At 41.3% G+C, this 17,319-nt stretch overlaps 2 protein-coding genes across 3 annotated transcripts; one reads left to right on the top strand and one right to left on the bottom strand.

Moving 5' to 3' along the window:
* The first annotated feature begins 2,298 nt into the window (after nt 1–2,298).
* Nucleotides 2,299–12,603, top strand: scyl1 (SCY1-like, kinase-like 1). Of its 2 annotated transcripts, none has more exons than XM_030395592.1 (18): nt 2,299–2,514; nt 3,208–3,348; nt 5,032–5,154; nt 5,256–5,482; nt 5,671–5,761; nt 6,111–6,266; nt 6,480–6,638; nt 6,852–6,959; nt 7,170–7,283; nt 7,410–7,565; nt 7,654–7,842; nt 8,145–8,220; nt 8,439–8,636; nt 9,074–9,222; nt 9,345–9,419; nt 10,110–10,421; nt 10,867–10,945; nt 11,042–12,603. In XM_030395592.1, the coding sequence occupies exons 1-18, from the start codon at nt 2,407–2,409 to the stop codon at nt 11,164–11,166; spliced, it is 2,586 nt and encodes an 861-aa protein (XP_030251452.1). In that variant the 5' UTR covers nt 2,299–2,406; the 3' UTR covers nt 11,167–12,603. The 2 variants fall into 2 exon arrangements, with proteins under 2 accessions (XP_030251452.1, XP_030251451.1); XM_030395591.1 differs by having other exon boundaries at nt 2,300–2,514; nt 9,345–9,434.
* Nucleotides 12,604–13,322: 719 nt separating this feature from the next.
* LOC115568370 (phospholipase A and acyltransferase 4-like) lies at nt 13,323–16,055 on the bottom strand. The gene is made up of 5 exons (XM_030395594.1): nt 16,011–16,055; nt 14,765–14,841; nt 14,277–14,397; nt 13,816–14,084; nt 13,323–13,667 (listed from the first exon to the last, which is right to left on the bottom strand). The coding sequence occupies exons 2-5, from the start codon at nt 14,777–14,779 to the stop codon at nt 13,533–13,535; spliced, it is 540 nt and encodes a 179-aa protein (XP_030251454.1). The 5' UTR covers nt 14,780–14,841; nt 16,011–16,055; the 3' UTR covers nt 13,323–13,532.
* Nucleotides 16,056–17,319: the final 1,264 nt, after the last annotated feature.

Raw genomic sequence — 17,319 nt, 5'->3', positions numbered from 1 at the left:
AAGCCTTGACTGTCCGTTTTGCCGTGCAAGTCCTGCTGAATTTCGAAGGGAAAACGGCTTTGAGTATCACCGGGGATGCTGGTATCGTGGCTTTGTTAATATGGATCAAAAGGATTTCGAGGAATCAGTCACATTTGCCAATACAGTGTCGTGGGGAAATGCTGGGGAATGGGGAAACCGTTGTCTCTTTCTTCTAGTTTCAGCCTCGTGACCAAGCGAAATCCCCATGTGGTGACAGGATAATATAGCAGCCAGGTGTTCAGAGGTTTTCTTTTCCTGGAGGAACAAACTTTTGTTCCTCCAGGTTTTGCTTTTGCCCTTTTTTTAATTACAGCAACAACAAAAAAGCAAAAGACTCCGGTGGTGGCACTCCTGACTTTGTCGGGACAGGGTTCAATCCCCTGCGGTGTCTGCTTTTTTTTAGTATGCTGCGTGGGGAAAACTAATGTCATTAAAGAACCATTTTCATGTAATATTGGATAAAATATGGCTTGTTACAACCCATTTATGTATCTAAAAAGAGCTAGCTACAGGATAAAGTCAAATGGTCATAGATTTGTTGGGTAACTTAAGCCTAAAGTTCAGAATAGTGGGAATGTTGAGCTATCGTGCATAATTCCACTAGACATTTTAAGACATGAGGTAACTGCTCGAGGCCTCCAGGTCCATTATTTACGACGTTGATAATTTGACAAAAGTTGGATAAAATGTTAAAAGCAATGGGCTTATTTTGAAAGAATGTTTTTCTTGTGTGAATTGTTTTTGTTTATTGGACAAGTGATTTAAGTGAATCATGTTTTACAACTGTTAATGTTTAAATGATCAATAAAACAGTTTCTGCCATTCTGTTACCCTGACTTGAAATGAGACTATTCATTCTCCCACAACACTGTTTATTTTTTAGTTGATGCATGAGATTACTTGCTGAACTTGAGAGACAAAGATATATCGTCATTCAGCATAATCTCCAGTACACCTATACCGTGGAGGACATGTCTGTGACATCATTTGGAAATATTAATGATATCTGACATATCTGAATGATATAGGCTATATGCTAGGATGGCCTTCTGGGCTTTTGTTAATATTTGTCATTGGAGAGTATGAGGGCTCTGAAAGACATCTGATATTTTGGTGAAACAAATTAACCATTTATAACTATGGCCTCTGTATAATACAGCTACACTAGACTGATACGCATGATCTGCCTTGAAGCACTGATCATTTAAGATTTGCCGGTCTGGTGATGCATATACCCAGATAAAATTAAAATCCTATTTCTAAAGGAAACACTTAGCTTTGCTTCCCAAGAACATGTTGTGATTCACAATAAGGGGCTTGGATGGAATTTGCAGTTCTAACATCACCTAGACTGCCTTTACATGAAGAGGAACTTGGGAAGGATAAATATCATCTAACAATTACAATTGGAACTGACAATAAATTTGACATGGGTAAGAGCTGGACTGACAATGAATCTGTCACTGCTACATGAAACAAATATTAAACTTTCAGATCTCCATGGTTCAAAAATGTAAAGTCACATGCTGCTTCTCCCATAGTTTTGGTCGTTTCATCTTTCTAAAATGGTTTTAAATTTATGTTCATCCATCCTGTTTTCTTCTTGATGTTAACAAGGGGAGATTACACCTCCATAAAAGTTCAAACTTTCGAGGAAATGTTTGTTACTTGCAAGAAAATGTAAATTATCTTGAAGGACTGAGTCTAAGGGGCCCATCAGTTGATAAGCGGTACAATTGAATACTTATAATTCCTCAAATTTGGAATTTTTAATAATCTTTTTTATTAATTTTAATATTTGTTCGCTTGACAAGCCAATGAATATCAGTATTAAATACACACTACAAACATGATGACATCAGCGAGAATACTAATTTCACATCTGTAGTGCCCGGGCAGTCAACAGAAACATTCACATTACAAAGAACAATATACAGATATACAATAAATAATAAAAAAAAATAACAAAATACATTCAACTTGTCCAAACTTGTATTAAAGGTCATTAGAAATATCTTTATGGACTATCCGTCTATCAAGTTTGTCATTTTATGTATCAAAGTAAATTTATATTGATAATTATGAAAGAGGCATCTACCGTAACACTCTGTTTTGTTAATTGATTTGTGGTGTTACTGTCAATTTATTTCATGCTTGTGTCTTATACGGTGGGTTCACTATGAAACAATAAAACATTCTATGAATTAAACAAAAAACAAAAAACAAATATCGCGGAACCGATGTGCAGAAACAAAGTTTCTGGGGAGGCGTTTTACATCCGTGCCATACGCTAGCTAGTTAGCTCCTTCGAGCAGTCTGTGCACTTCTGCAGTCACTGCTGTGTGTGTGTTGTGTGTGTTTGATGAGGTGTGGTGGAAAGAGGAGATGTGGTCCTTTTTTGCCAGGGATCCTGTCAAAGACTTTGCTTATGAAGTTCTTCCAGACACCCAAGAAAAGTCTGGAATATGGACTCTACACCGAGGAAAGCGGAAGGTAAATGCGGCAGACCGCTGCCGATCCTCCGCTAACAGTCAACGTTAGCCCGCTTCGTTACGGAGGCCTGTCAGTTAGCCGGCTAGTTAGCTAGCTAGGTAGCTAGCTTCTGTCTGCTCGCGACTTTGTTTTAGCCTTTAAACACGACGTCTTGTGTTGTAATGGCGTGGTTTCACATCAGATGTATCAGTGTAATCCATGTCTGTCCCGCTGATCAAATGTCAGCGTTCTTTATTTTTATTCCAGTTGCTTTACGTCTCGTTAGGTTTGGCTAACAAGGTGAGCTCAGGCTTTGTTTACTCCGAGACACGTATTTCTCGCCACGTCACCTCATTTTAGCTTCGTTAACAACTGTTTTCTGATCGTTTTCAAGCCAGTACTTCATCACATTAATAAGGGTCCAGTTTTTCATCACTTACAGCTCCTCACATAACTAACCGTCCAGATTATTTAGCTGAGCAGCTCAATCTGAACTGTCATCATCATCATAATCACTGCAGGGCCGGATAATGACAACCAAGCTTCCTCCTTCATCATGTTTATTGACATTTCTTTGAATATGATGATTGTAAAGGCGCTATTGTTCTTTAGTTGATGTGATTTCGAGGCTTGAATGTTTCACGTGGTAATGGTTCAAATATCACATGTCAGTTATGTGTGAGTGATTAATTTCACCCTCACCTGTGTCCTCAGACCAATGGAGAGCCGGTGTCGGTGTTTGTGTACGAGGTAGCACAGGGGACGGAGCTGCAGACCCAGCTGGCCAAGGCTGCTTTCAAGCGTATGAAGACCCTGCGTCACCCTAACATCCTGGCTTATGTTGATGGGTTGGAGGTATGTGTTGGTGTGTGTTCACCCCATCTGTAGCTCCACACACACACACACACACACACACAGGAAAATGTCACTCAGCTTGCTCAATGACATGCTGCAGATTAGTGAGAGTTTTCTTCTGTAACTAACATGTACTCATCGACACCATCTGTTTTTCTCTGCATGTTTGCGTTCAGACAGAGGTGAGTGTGAATATATCTGTATTACAGTAGATCTGTAATACTTGTACACCATATGTAGTGCGCTACATAATGTAGACAGATTCTCACAGTGTTTTTTTTATCATTTAATATCCCAAATACTAGTCCAGTTAGTCAGACTCTAGTTTGACTCTAGACTCACAGTTTGATACAGGGGTTTTTGGGGCCGATGTCGGTACCGATAATAGGAAGTAAACAGAATTCCAGCATCGATTTTTCAGCTCTCAGAATGTAAACCTAAACACACATTTGTTGCAATGATCTCTCAGATTTGGTTGTCAAACACAAGATATGTACCTAATGAAGGCAGGATATTTTACAGTTAAACAATAAACTGCATTGTCCCAGAGGACATCAGTACATTGAAACAATAACCCTCGCTAGGAATTTAATAGTTTGAATTTGACCCAAGGTTCTGTTTAAAAGAAAAAAAAGGTTCATATCTGTTAACATGTCAGTGTTGTGAAGGGAAAATCACCCATAAAAAAAAGTATTTGAGTAAAAGTCATTAAGTATCTGATATGACATGTACTTTAGATTAAATTAAAATTAAAAATACATTTACATTTTTGTGTAAACTGTATATTTAGTGTTGGTGTTATCAACCTGGTCAATTATAGGATCTGATTTCCAACATTTATTTGATCACAGAATCAGTATCTTTTTCATCCAGCTGTGGATAAAATGTATCAATTTAAAAATGCACTGCGTTGGCTCTGATGCCATCTGCAAAGAAACTAGTAACTAAAGTTACCAGATACTTTTAATAGAGCAACAAGTACAACATTTGTGGAGTAGTGGAGAGGAAGTTTAAAGTAGCTGAATATGTAATACCTCAAAGTTGTATTCAAGCACAGTACATGGGCAAATGTATCGGGTTACATTACATCATTGCAACACATATACCAATACCAATACATCTGTGATATACCATTATCGGCAAACCATTGTATTTGTCGGGCTCTATTATTACAATTCTATTACAAAGTGATGCATTTATTAAATGTTTTGCCAAAAGAATGAACTGAGAATCAAATACATCACGATAAATTGACAGCTGATAAATGTTGTCCTCCTTGTCAGTGTTTGTTAGTTGCAGCTTTAAAATTCTGAAGATGCTTACCACTCATAATACTGCCTGAGATTGAGCAGCAACTGGGAAGTCTCCAAACTCATAATCTCAGTATCATACCCACCATGAGTCTCTTTAAATGTTACTGTGTGTACAAGGCTGTGCTGTGTTTCACCTGCTCTAGTTTAGCAGCCCTGGTTGAAAATTCAGCATCTACATGTTTAGCCTTTTAATAGAATAGATAGTTAATAGAATAATAAAAAACTAAGTACTAGTAACTAGTGTTAGAACTGTTGTCATGATATCTGTTCAACCCTTTTCTTTCAGTCAGAGAGTTTGTTCAATAAAACATACACAATAGTTCCGTACACATGAAGTAATAATTGCTTTTAAATGTGGTTGTTTTCACAGACGGAGAAGAGCCTGTACCTGGTTACTGAGCAGGTGACACCCCTGGCAGTCCACCTGAAGGCCCAGGCAGAGAAGGGTGGGTCCGGGGAGCTGGAGGTCTCCTGGGGACTGCACCAGATCGTGGTAAGGCTAGGAGCCATCTGATACTTCCAGGGGAGCCATTGTTCTGTCACCTGTCCTCTGTGAGCACTTACTCCACTCCTGATGTTCGCCTCCTCCCACAGAAAGCTGTGAGTTTCCTGGTCAACGACTGCCACCTGCTCCATAACAACTTGGGCGTGTGGTCTGTTTTTGTGGACCGTGCCGGGGAGTGGAAGCTCGGGGGCCTCGACCATGTGGCCCCAGAGCAGGGTGACCCGAGCGGGATCTCGCTCCCTGCTCCTAAGGCTGTTTACCCTGACATGGAGAAATATGACCCACCAGAGATGTCCAACAGCAGTGGAGAGAAATGGTAAGAGAGGGGAGCAAAAAAACATAAACCGAGAGAAGCAATCCTAATTATAACAATTAAAATATGTCATACAGCAAGAAAAGGGGAGCAGCAGTGAGAATTTGTGCAGAGGTGACAGAAAGAAGGGCATCATAATAGGTTTTCTGAAGGAACTTTTGTGTTGAAGTGTGTGTGCATGTTTGTTGCAGGGCCGGGGAGGTGTGGCGGCTAGGCTGCCTGATCTGGGAGGTGTTCAACGGGCCGCTACCTCGCACGTCCTCCCTTCGCTCACTGGGAAAGGTACGACACCTGGACAGGTCCTTGGTCGATTCGATATCTGCTGCAATATTCTAAAGATACATCAGATTGTTGTTTTAGTTATTGAAGTGTTGTGATAATTTCAGATGAAATTCTAGAAATATTGAGATAGTTCTGTTTTTTTGTCTTTTTATGTATGGAATTTTCTCATGTAAAGAAGAAGCAAATTGTCAAATTGTACGAGAGATAGCAGAGACTGTAATTGATGCTAGGTTGCATTCAGGCAAGGAATTTAACCCTTAAAGCTCTTCTTTAGATTATTGTGTGTGACACATAGAAGTGACGTTCACAGTGTTGTGTTCTTTTATGTGTGTCCTCTTCATGCCCACAGGTTCCCAAGGGCCTGGTCCCGCATTACTGTGAGCTAGTGGGGGCTAACCCCCGAGCTCGGCCCAACCCGGCCCGCTTTCTCCAGAACTGTAGAGCCCCCGGGGGATTCCTCAGCAACAGCTTTGTGGAGAGCAACCTTTTCCTGGAGGAGATACAGGTCTGCATTAAGACACATCTGTGTCGTTGTGGTTTTATTAGTGGTAAAGGCAAAAGGTGACCAGTAAAGCTACCGCCAAGACTATCAAGATAGAAATAGATCAAGTTCTAATGGAACTATCCTGTGCTACTGGAAACTGTACAACATTATAACAATTATGGATAGTTTGATAGACTATAATTACAGTAATAATAATTAAAACTTTCTCTCCAGATCAAGGAGCCAGCTGAGAAGCAGCAGTTCTTCCAGGACCTGAGTGACAATCTGGACTCTTTCCCAGAAGACTTCTGTAAACACAAAGTCCTGCCTCAGCTGCTCACCGCCTTCGAGTTTGGTAATGCAGGCGCCGTAGTCCTCACACCGCTCTTCAAGGTGAGTCCAAACCCCCCAGCACAACTTTTAAAATTTATTAAACATCAGATAGTAGACTGCGACATCTCCAAGCATCTCTGATCAAAACATAAACCCGTTTTCAAAACAAAGTAAAAGTAAGACATGGTGATACTTGTATTAATATCTTAGTACAAAAGTGTTAAGTACAATAATATATTTCCCTGATCTCATGTCCCTCTGTCGGTCTGCCAGGTGGGGAAGTTCCTGTCTGCAGAAGAGTACCAACAGAAGATCATCCCTGTTATCGTCAAGATGTTTTCCTCCACAGACAGAGCCATGAGGATACGACTGCTGCAGCAGGTATGTGAGGCTTTTTTGTTCATGTTTCACATTTTTTTTCAATAACCACCTGGCAAGAAATGAACAAAGTTAAAAGTTGTGTTATTTCAAATAATAATTAGCAGGAAATGATATCTCTACTTGTTTTTTTTAAATCTGTGTCAAAGTATAGAAGCATTTATTTGTTCTAACATTGTTTCTTCTCTTGTCCCACGTCTCTCTCTCTCTCAGATGGAGCAGTTCATTCAGTATCTGAATGAGGCAGCAGTCAACTCCCAGATTTTCCCTCATGTTGTTCATGGCTTCACAGACACCAACCCCGCCATCAGAGAGCAGACTGTTAAGGTAGGTCACATATTTAAACGCAACCACAAACCAGCAGATGTATTATATACATGTTACTTGCGCACAAGGTGTTGTCGGACCGCTGTAGCTGTTAACTCTTCTCTGCTTCTGCTTCTCGCCCTCCAGTCTATGTTGCTTCTTGCTCCCAAGCTGAACGAGGCCAACCTGAACCAGGAGCTGATGCGTCACTTCGCCCGGCTGCAGGCCAGAGACGAACAAGGCCCTATCCGGTGTAACACCACCGTCTGCCTGGGCAAGATCGCCTCCTACCTCAACGCTGGGGTAAAAAACACTCACAACATTCATTTAATGCAAAGAACACTGAAAACAAAGTTCAGGTAAGATTTTAGTTTTCCTTTTCTCTTCACAGACTCGACAACGTGTTCTGATTTCTGCCTTCTCACGAGCCACAAAAGACCCCTTCCCAGCTTCACGCTCCGCTGGTGTTCTGGGCTTCGCCGCCACACACAACTACTACAGCATTACAGAGATCGCCGCCCGCATCCTGCCCACACTCTGTGCCATTACAGTTGACCCCGATAAGAGCGTCCGGGACCAGGTAAACATTACTTTGTGACTACATGATGTATACTTGATGGCGAAGATAAAACTGTTTTCCTCTGACTTGCTCCTTGTTTAATGTGTTTAAGATTGTTTTTATCAGCAGCAACAAGCCTCATTCATGTTTAATTACTGTGTTCCTATTGTAATGGTGGGTTAAAGAAAAAATGACAGTATTCCTACCTCTCTAGTTTATGATTTCAACCTTCTACACTGATGTTTAACCTTGTATCGTCGCTGGAATATGCTGATGTATTTCTGTTCGGGTTTTTCTCTCCCACCTTTCTCTCTGCGTGTCAGGCATTCAAAGCAATCAAGAGTTTCCTTTCCAAGCTGGAGACTGTGTCAGAAGATCCCACCAAGCTAGCTGATGTCGGTATGTAACACTGCACTGAGCTGCAAAGTCTGCTCTCTACTTGTGTCTCACTCGGCAAGAAAACCCGTGATTTCTGGGGAAAATAAAACAAATGGTTCTGTGATTTACTCCTTTTATCTGGAGCAGACTGAATGGAAAGCATTTCTTGTAATCATATTTCTGATTTTCTCGAACTTAAAACTTGAAATTGTCTCCTGTCTCTCATGTCTGTCCTGCAGAAAAGGACGTGGGGTCGTGTGCTCAGCCTGCAGGTGCCTCCTCCAGCTGGGCCGGCTGGGCCGTGACTGGCATGTCCTCGCTAACATCTAAGCTGATCCGCAACGCTCCAGGGACAGAGGGCCTAGCACCAGCGGAAGGCACCGGGCTCGCCAGCGACACCAGCCCTACCATTGCCACTAACGAAGCAGCTGCACCTGGTACAGTTATCACACTTAATATGTCCTGTAACACTGCTGCACTGAACCCTTTCTTAAGAGGATAGAAATGAATACAGCAGGAATACCAGAGATGTCATCTTTTTTTAGTCCAAATGTTCTTCTTCCTTGTCCTAAACTGGAGCCTACATTACCCAAAATGCAACTTTGCTCATCTGAGTTTGATATGAGAATTGCATGTGTGTATGTTGGTAGCGAATAATGTAGCGGCTAGCTGCTTTCCTTGAGCAGAGAAGAAGAACTCACTTATTTTTCACTTCACATTTCCAGAATTTATTCTATTACCAAACTTCCTGCTGGAGCCCTAATGGCTTATTGTTACACATATGTAGCACCCGCAAAGACGTAAAGCACACTTCATTCAGTGGAGTTCCGCTTTAAAAAAACTCGAATATGTGTATGTTTTTTTTCTGTTGCAGGTTCTGAAGATAAAACTCCTCAAGCCTCAGCGACTCACCATGCTGCCTCTAGTCGCGCCAACCAATCACACACTCTTGAAGTCAAGGACAATGATGAAGAGGGGATAGGAGACCGCTGGGACGAGGAGGAAGACTGGGGAAGTTTGGAGGTAGGGTTTCACCTGTTGACTAACTAGAAAAACTTAGTAATTATTATCGAAATACATGCAAGAGATTATGTCACATAATTGTATTTTAAAATGTCATAAATTACAAACTCTTTCTCATATAGGACCCGGAGAAAACTCAAACTGAGCCGGATGACTGGAGCACTGACTGGTCAGGAATGGCATCATCCAAAAAGAAGGCCAGTGACAAAGGAGTATGAGCTCTTTCATTTGGATGCAATATACATATATACAGGGTTCGTACGGGTGCTTGAAATCCTTGAAAGTGCTTGAATTTCAATGTTGCGTTTTCAAGGTCTGAAAAGTGCTTGGATTTTAGTTTAAGTGCTTGAAAGTGCATGACATTATAACTCTGTGTCTTTCACAAAATTGGGATCAGACTGGATAATTAATTTCTGAAGTTTTTACTATTTTGAAACATAATTTTAGATGTTTACAGCATAATACAATGTACATAATTGTGATAAAAAGTGAAGAAAAAAATCACGAGTATATATATGTAGATACGTATTTTACCCAAGCAATAAGGTGCTGGAAAATCTTGAAAATGACCCTTATAAGTGCTTGAAAAGTGCTTGAATTTGACCTTGAAAAATGTGTACGAACCCTGTATATATTACCTTATGTAAATACATAAGCACCTTATACTACTAGTATTTTGTACAGGCTTGATACCTTGTATAGTGTTGTAAGCAAATGAAAGCAAGCACGTTTTTGGCCCCATTTAAATTTAGGATCACATTTGTTTTCTATTTGGAGATAAAATCACCCAAACCAAATAGTTTTGCAGTCAAAGTTCTTTCTTTTAGCTTTTTGTATGATTTCAGTTTGTCCCTTTGTTAATCGGTTATCATCTCTCCGATATCTAGATGGGGCGGTCGACAGCGGTGAAAAAGCAGAGCTCTGACTGGAGCAGCTCAGGCTGGGACGCCGACGACAGCTGGTCCAACGAGAAGGAAGGGCAGGGTCAGAGCTCTGCGGGCGAGGAGGGCTGGGGTAATGACTGGGGGGAGGAGGACACGGACATGACACTGACCAATACAAGCGTCCAGCTGCCCGATGGGGTGCGGTTAGCCAGCGATTACAACTGGGACAGCAGCAGCGCAGCCAAGGGGACTGGTCAGAATGATCTGTTCGCCAGCGTCTCCCAGAGAAACCCAAGCGGCACTGCTGCGACCACGGTGAGGACGGAGCGAGGCGAAAAGACAGATTAGTCTCGATTATGTTTGAAATATTTGACGAGGTTTTTATAGATTCTTTCTTGTTTTTTTTTTTTAAAGTAGTTTGCCTGTGAAAATATATGAAATGAAAGAGAATCTGTTAGATGATAATAAAGATTACGGGACACTGGGCATAAAAAGAAAATTAATAATTTGACTTTTTGGAAGTAAGTTTTCTTGCTCATACTTTGATGAGAAGATCAACACCACTCTGATGTTTTCTAGGACAAATATGAAGCTAGAACCATCAGGAAGTTAGCTTAGTTTAGCATAAAACCTGGAAATGGGCAAACGGTTACCTTGGCTTTGTCCATCCAGCCTCTTGAAGCTAATGCCAAAACACATTATATCTTAGAGAAGAAAATTTAAATTGAATTGAAAAAATCTTGTGTTTTCTCCTCGTCAGGCCGGAGATGGTTGGAGTGCAGAGACGACAGGAGACTGGGGAGCTGAGGAGAGCTGGGAGTCAGTGGATGGAAACCAGGGTAAGTCTCAGTTCGTCCTCTTCTCATAAATATGAGCCTAATGTGCAAGTATTCTTGTTACACCACCATTAACTATCTGCCTGTGTTTTCATTCAGGTCTCAGCAAGACCGAGCTGTCCAAGAAGAAACGGGACGAGAGGAGGAAAGAGCTGGAGGCGAAACGGGCGGAGCGCAAAGCTGCTAAAGGTCCTCTCAAACTGGGCGCACGCAAGCTGGACTGACGGGGCACGCAAAGAGAGATTTGAGGGTGGGAATGGAGATGGTAGGAACATGGAGCACAGTAACTTGGACCCGGAGCAGCAGGCGGAGGCTCGACATTCCACAAAGGAGCAGAAAGACATGTTGGCAGTGGACAAGATGCTGTAAACGGTCGCCGGTAAAGAGGCGGCTTGTTGTTTGAGCAGAGGAGAACGTTACTGTTGGTCGGCGGGTGACTCTGCATCCGACAACAATCCAGTGCTTTACGAATGCATCATTTTGGACGGCAGAGCTGAAACAAATGCAGAATCCGGAGAGACATGAAGCAGAACTCCTTGCAGCAGACTTGATCACAAAATGTCCCCTTCTGTTGTTGTTTTTCTTTTTTTAAAATACATAACTCAGTTGTAAAGTAAATGTATATAGATGGTGCATCTTGTCTTAAAATGACACTTTTTTTTAAAACATTAAGAAATATATATAACAGAAGTGAAACATGTATTATTACACACACACATACACACTCTGTGGATATGAATGTTGTAGTTCAGCTGTCACTATCTTACAGATTTAAGACATAAAAGCGATCAATGCATGCACTTGTGTATCTGTATGGCCTAACAACAACAACAACAACAACAGGTTTCAAGGCAAAGAAAGTCGATTGTGTTGAGTTCACTTTGCACATACAACACTGTATTTTACTGTACTGAACTGGGCTGACAGGTGACGCGTTCGACTGTTTTCAGATCTGCAAATGTGTCACAGGCACTGCAGACACCTGATGAGCACAGGAGGGAAAGACGTAGTTAAATTTGGGCTGGAGAGCTGGTTTCAAATGTGTTTACATGCCTTTTCCTGTGATCTATGTGGGGTAGTGCTGCGGTGGAGGGGTTAGGAAATCAGAGGAGCTTTATTTTGATAGCTTTGAAGGTCCTGCCATGCATTTTTACCTGTTTAATCCCACAGATAAAACCTTCACTAAGTCTTTTGGGATCGTTGACACAAGAAGTTACCCAGCAGTCATTTTGACAGACAGTCTTGGGTGTGGTCAGGGTAAAGGAGTTCCCTAAAAGTTGCTTTTACTCTTTTATTTGTGCCTTTTATTTAATTGCAGATCTGCTCTGTAGGATCACATCCAAGAAGTTTAACACAGCATTTTAAAAAGTGGACCTGAAATGTCTGCCGATGCTGTGGTGCTTTCAGTGTAGCCCCAGAACCCCCCCTGTCTGTGTTGGATGTGGTCCTGTAAGGTTTGATGTAAGTCGCTGTATTAATTAGCCGGCTGACACAATCAACAGATGTCACCACTGGAGCTAACGTCCTGGTATGAGGTGTTCAGGTCAGGTGAAGAACTATGCTGTGATGGTGGACTGAGGAAGACTGGATGCAACGTTTTACAGAGAATTCAAATCATGTAGCATGTGAGCTATTCTATAAATAAATATAATTAAATCAAACATGTTTCTTCATTAAATTTAAAGGCTGTAATCATATACATCTCCAGCAAATGTATCAGCCAAGAATTCATATGAAGGGGGGGGGGAGATCTCGACTCCCACAACACAACAAAGGTGACTATATCAAGACCTCCGTTTGGACGTCTGTGGACTTCTTTACTTAAAAACACAACAGGAAGGTGTTTTTCCAGGTGACATGACGAGGTGCAGATTCGTCCTGTTATTTTTAAGGACCTCTAGTGGACTGGAAAAAGCCAAATTCAGATTAAGAAAAACAAGTTTAAAGTACTCTGGTACCAAATATAGTGCCTCGTCTCTACAACTCACCAGTACCAAAATAATAATACAGCATGTTGCTTCTAATTGAAATGCTTTGGAATTCTAATAAAGGAAGTAAGTGAACAGATAAAACTATGATCAAATCAATTCAAAACTGAAACCAGACCGAGATCAAGGCTGTAATGGTTTTAAGAATGACGCCTGCGTGCGAGGGGACCACATGTTGCAGAAAGAAACAACAATTTAATGTCAGAGGAAGACAGAACTTTGTAGACTCCAGCTAAATTGTCAAACAATCAGCGAGGACATGTCAGAAGACAAGTACAGAAGTGTTGAAGTGGTTCAGACATCATGAAACTGAGTTCATGGAGGTGCTCTTACAATAAAGAGAGAGTGTGTGGGACATTACAAGACATGTCTGTGATAAAAAAATCAACTCATTTTGATTGTCTAAGACATTCTTGTCTTGTCATGTATTGGCAACAATGAACATTTTGGACTTCAGAGACATTCAGATTTGATTCAAGGAGCTTTTCACCCTTTTGAATCTCTTATTCATCAATTCACAAAGATCATCTTAAAAAAAAAAAAATCTAATAATCCTTTTTTTTTTATTTCATCTTGGCATCTTAATTAAAAAGTGTAAAGTTTCAGACAGGTGGAGAGGTGGAGGAAAATGTCTTTCCATTTATGATGAATACTGCAACAACTGCTATTGCAACCGCAACGACAGCTCCCACTGCAACAACACCTGTTGCAGCTATGGCTTGTTCTGCCTCAAGCACCTGCAGAGGGCAACAAACATTTTTAAGTTAGATGATGTGCAGAGTTTTCACACAGAATCACACTTTCAACACTGCTAACCCTTCTATGTTTTTCACCACAGACACAAAAACAGTCTTGCTTTTGAAAAAACTAAATGGGTCCACTCACCTGCCAGGACACAGCTTTCCCGTAGCGCAGCTCGTTTACAAAGTGCTCACAGTTCGAGCTGTAAATGGAGTACTCCATCATCTTGCCCACCTCCATGAGCGCCTCCTTCACAATGATGGAAGCTGAGCAGGGCTTGTACTTCTTGTCCAGGCTGTTGTTGATCATCCATGTGCTGTCTCCCACAGCCTCCTCCAGCTTCTCTTTCCTCACCATGGCCTTCTCAGTCGGGACAGACATCAAGGTGTCGGAAATTATACCAGGGACTTCATCTATGAATAAAAAGAGAGAGAAACAGACAGAATTTGTGCAGGAGGTTTTTTATTTGTGGTTTAATAATCACGAATCAGTTCTAATCTAATTTGATAATCTTGTCTGTTAATGTTACAGTGACAGCAGGCTGTTATTATTCCAGACTCTGACAGGTCAGGATTAGAGAGTAGCAGTACAGACAGAGGACTCACCGCCTGGTGGTGCTGTCAAGTGAACAACGTAGCCATCACCAACATACACAGCCCAGTGCTCATAGGTGCCTCGGAAGATCTCAATCAAGTCCCCAGGCTTTGGTTTGTGATCGGACTTGGACTAGAACAAACAGGAAACATGTTTGACTTTGCAACAGACTGTTTGGAAACAACTGCAGTACATTTGAGAACTCTGACATAATCTGGGTTGCACAGATAAGCACAGATAATATAAGACTTTAAAGGTAAATCATAAAGCTGTTAAATAAAGCAGATAACATTGAGCTAAATTGCCTTCTTTGACTGAACAAGTGCAGCATCTACACATGCAGCAGATGGCAGTATGCAAATGTAAAGTCGGTTTGTAGATTGCCAATGAACCACAGATAAAGACAAAGAAGAAGACAACACTGAAAAGAAGATGATGAAGGAGAAGAATAAGTGGCAGAATATGATTTAGTATTCTGATCCAGTGATAGTTTCCTAACCTCTGACTGGCCCATGTCAGCGTTTGTGACGTCTGTAAACCTTAAACTGGTTTCACCTTCCAGATGACTCTCAGCACCTGCAGGAACAAATCACTGATGTAGATGATCCGTTGACCTGGATGTTGTGCGATTCATTTATTTATCATTCTACAACACAGGATTGTATAACTCAATGGCCGATTTAACCAAGGCAGAAACTGATACTTTGAAGTCAACCCATGTGTTTTTGTGTGCTTGTTAAACATGCTAACTTAACATGTTCAGTAGAGATTAAACTGTAATCACTGTGTGTTAGCTACAGATGGAATGTACAGTAAAGTGTGTGTCATGATTGGGATCTTTGGTGTGGCTGTTTTTTCTTGTTTCTGTACTGTTGTGTTTTCAGAGGTGTGGCTCCCCTGAGACTGGAGCTGTCACTTCTCTCACACCTGCTGCTCCTCTGATCCTCAGCTCCACTCCGGTCTGCTCTTCATTCTGTGCCATTTTCAACTTTACTATGTGGTAGATCTAACTTTCAAGCCTCTACTTGTATTTTTGCCCTTCAGCCAAACCCTGTTTTCTACTCGGCCTCTCCAGTGTTTGCGTCTTCCACAAGCTCCAGCCTCCACACCTCGACCTCCAGCCTCCACCAGCCCTGAAACTCTCTGAGCCAGTTCACCCGTGTCTCCACCCTTCCCTCTATTGGGAGAGGAGCAGAACAGCCACCACACTCCTTAGCCTTCTCCAGTCCTTCACCTCAAGTAAACCTCTCTGCTCTCTGATCCTCCCCTGCAACTCCACCTCTGCCAGCTGACTCAAGACCTGCACGTCATTCTGACCTTCTGTGTCAAATAAACCTCTTAAACCCATCCCAGTCTGGTTTGTCCTGTCTGGGGTCCTGCAAATCATTTCCAATTGTGTGTGTGTGTGTGTGTGTGTGTGTCCAAAACATCACTGTCATTTTTTTTCAGTTTTAATTTAAAGGTAATAATCTGGATGGCAGCACAATTCAACAGCACCAAAAAGTAAACTGATAGTTAAGTTCAATAAACACCTCTCTCAAATAGTCTCACATTAGTATTCATAGGTGAAGTTGATTTAATACATTCAACAGCATAGTTTATATGTAAGTATAAAGCATTAGCTAACTGTCTGTACAGTACAAGATAAATCAGTTTTAATTATTTAACACTCAAAATACTGACGGGTCTTCTAACAAAAAAACAATCACATTTAATGCAAACGTTTCCTCAATGTTTCCTCTTACCTTTAACGATGATGTCCAGTGTCAGAGACGCCTCTAAAGAGACACATAACTTCATCTGCGAGGGATCAAGTTTTTCAAGTTTACCTTCACAATGAAGGTGTGATCCAAACGTCACAATGTGCACGCCTACATTTTACACAGACTTACATGTAGCTTAAATAAATATCTAAAGAAGTAAGAAACCTAAATAAATACATAAATAGGAATTTGGCGAATTTGGGTAAATTCAGGTTGGCAGGTCCTCCATTAAAATGCTTACAGGCAAACCCAACCTACATAGAGACATAAACAAAAAACATGAAAATCTATGGGGAATGCCCTAATGTCAGCTACTTGGACTATAAACCAATAAACAAATGCCTCTTCAGGGGTTAATCAAGCTGAAATGTGCTCCTACAAGCCCCTGTGAAACAAAACGTCAAACTGAGGTGTATCAGGTTTCAAGTTGATCCGGAAGAAACACAGTTTCCTCACTAGAATGATGTGGGGCAGCCAAGGAAACACACCAGGGCCTAAACAGACCAGAGTTTCTGGCTGGCAGTCTAAAGGGGGTGAGGTTCTCAGTGAGTCAGGGACAGGGACAGGTTCAGAATGAGTGTTAGAGTCACCTGGGTGTCATTCCCCACCTCTTTTAAGCCTTCACAAAAAGGGCGACGTCACACCATGATGGGCTGGGAGGGAAAAGCCCCAAGCTGCCTCCACTCCTCAATCAGGACTCAGTTACTATGAGGACAGGCTTCAGTAACCATGGATACATAATAGTCTCAGCTTCCCAGTCATAGCTGATTGAAGCAACTCAAGAACTATTTAATGAAATATTCAATATTCTGTTTGATTATTTTTTTTGTTTTTATTCTACCTCTCATAGATACCAGCCACCTAAATACACCCGATTGTTGTCATCAAGATCCATGAATTTTTCTCTGAGAAATTAATGAAAATGTTGGAAATCAGGAAAACTTCCTGGATCCGTCGCTTTATCTGGATCTGCACCAAAACTTAACGGGATGAATACAAAATTCTGTGGACTTAGAACTGGAAATTAATTAATTTACTTCCATTGTATTAGGCACTGATTCTGGAAAGAGATGCTGCTGCTGCTGTTGATGCTTTTCAAAAAATGTTCTGATTTTAAAAAGATGTGTCCAGTTATTTGTGAGGACTTGTTCTGGACTGGAGAGAGACAAAAGATTCAGAAATTCACTAGAACAAGTTCAACAAAGTTCTCAGGGATAAAGTAAGGCTCCAAAACACAGAAATACTGATATCATATTACAGTTTGTGGTTTCTGATTAAAATGCTCTGACAG

This window comes from Sparus aurata, chromosome 18, assembly GCF_900880675.1.
Source record: "Sparus aurata chromosome 18, fSpaAur1.1, whole genome shotgun sequence".
Lineage (NCBI taxonomy): Eukaryota > Metazoa > Chordata > Actinopteri > Spariformes > Sparidae > Sparus > Sparus aurata.
Note: the sequence above shows the minus strand (reverse complement) of the source record. Positions and strands in the feature narration are given on the sequence as shown.

Coding starts and splice junctions, on each gene's coding strand:
- LOC115568370 (XM_030395594.1), bottom strand. Junction 14,085..14,276: donor CTTGACAGCACCACCAGGCG/GTGAGTCCTCTG, acceptor TTTTATTCATAG/ATGAAGTCCCTGGTATAATT. Junction 13,668..13,815: donor GGAAAGCTGTGTCCTGGCAG/GTGAGTGGACCC, acceptor TGCCCTCTGCAG/GTGCTTGAGGCAGAACAAGC.
- scyl1 (XM_030395591.1), top strand. CDS start 2,407: ATGTGGTCCTTTTTTGCCAGGGATCCTGTCAAAGACTTTGCTTATGAA. Junction 5,762..6,110: donor CCCTTCGCTCACTGGGAAAG/GTACGACACCTG, acceptor TCATGCCCACAG/GTTCCCAAGGGCCTGGTCCC. Junction 7,284..7,409: donor TCAGAGAGCAGACTGTTAAG/GTAGGTCACATA, acceptor CTCGCCCTCCAG/TCTATGTTGCTTCTTGCTCC.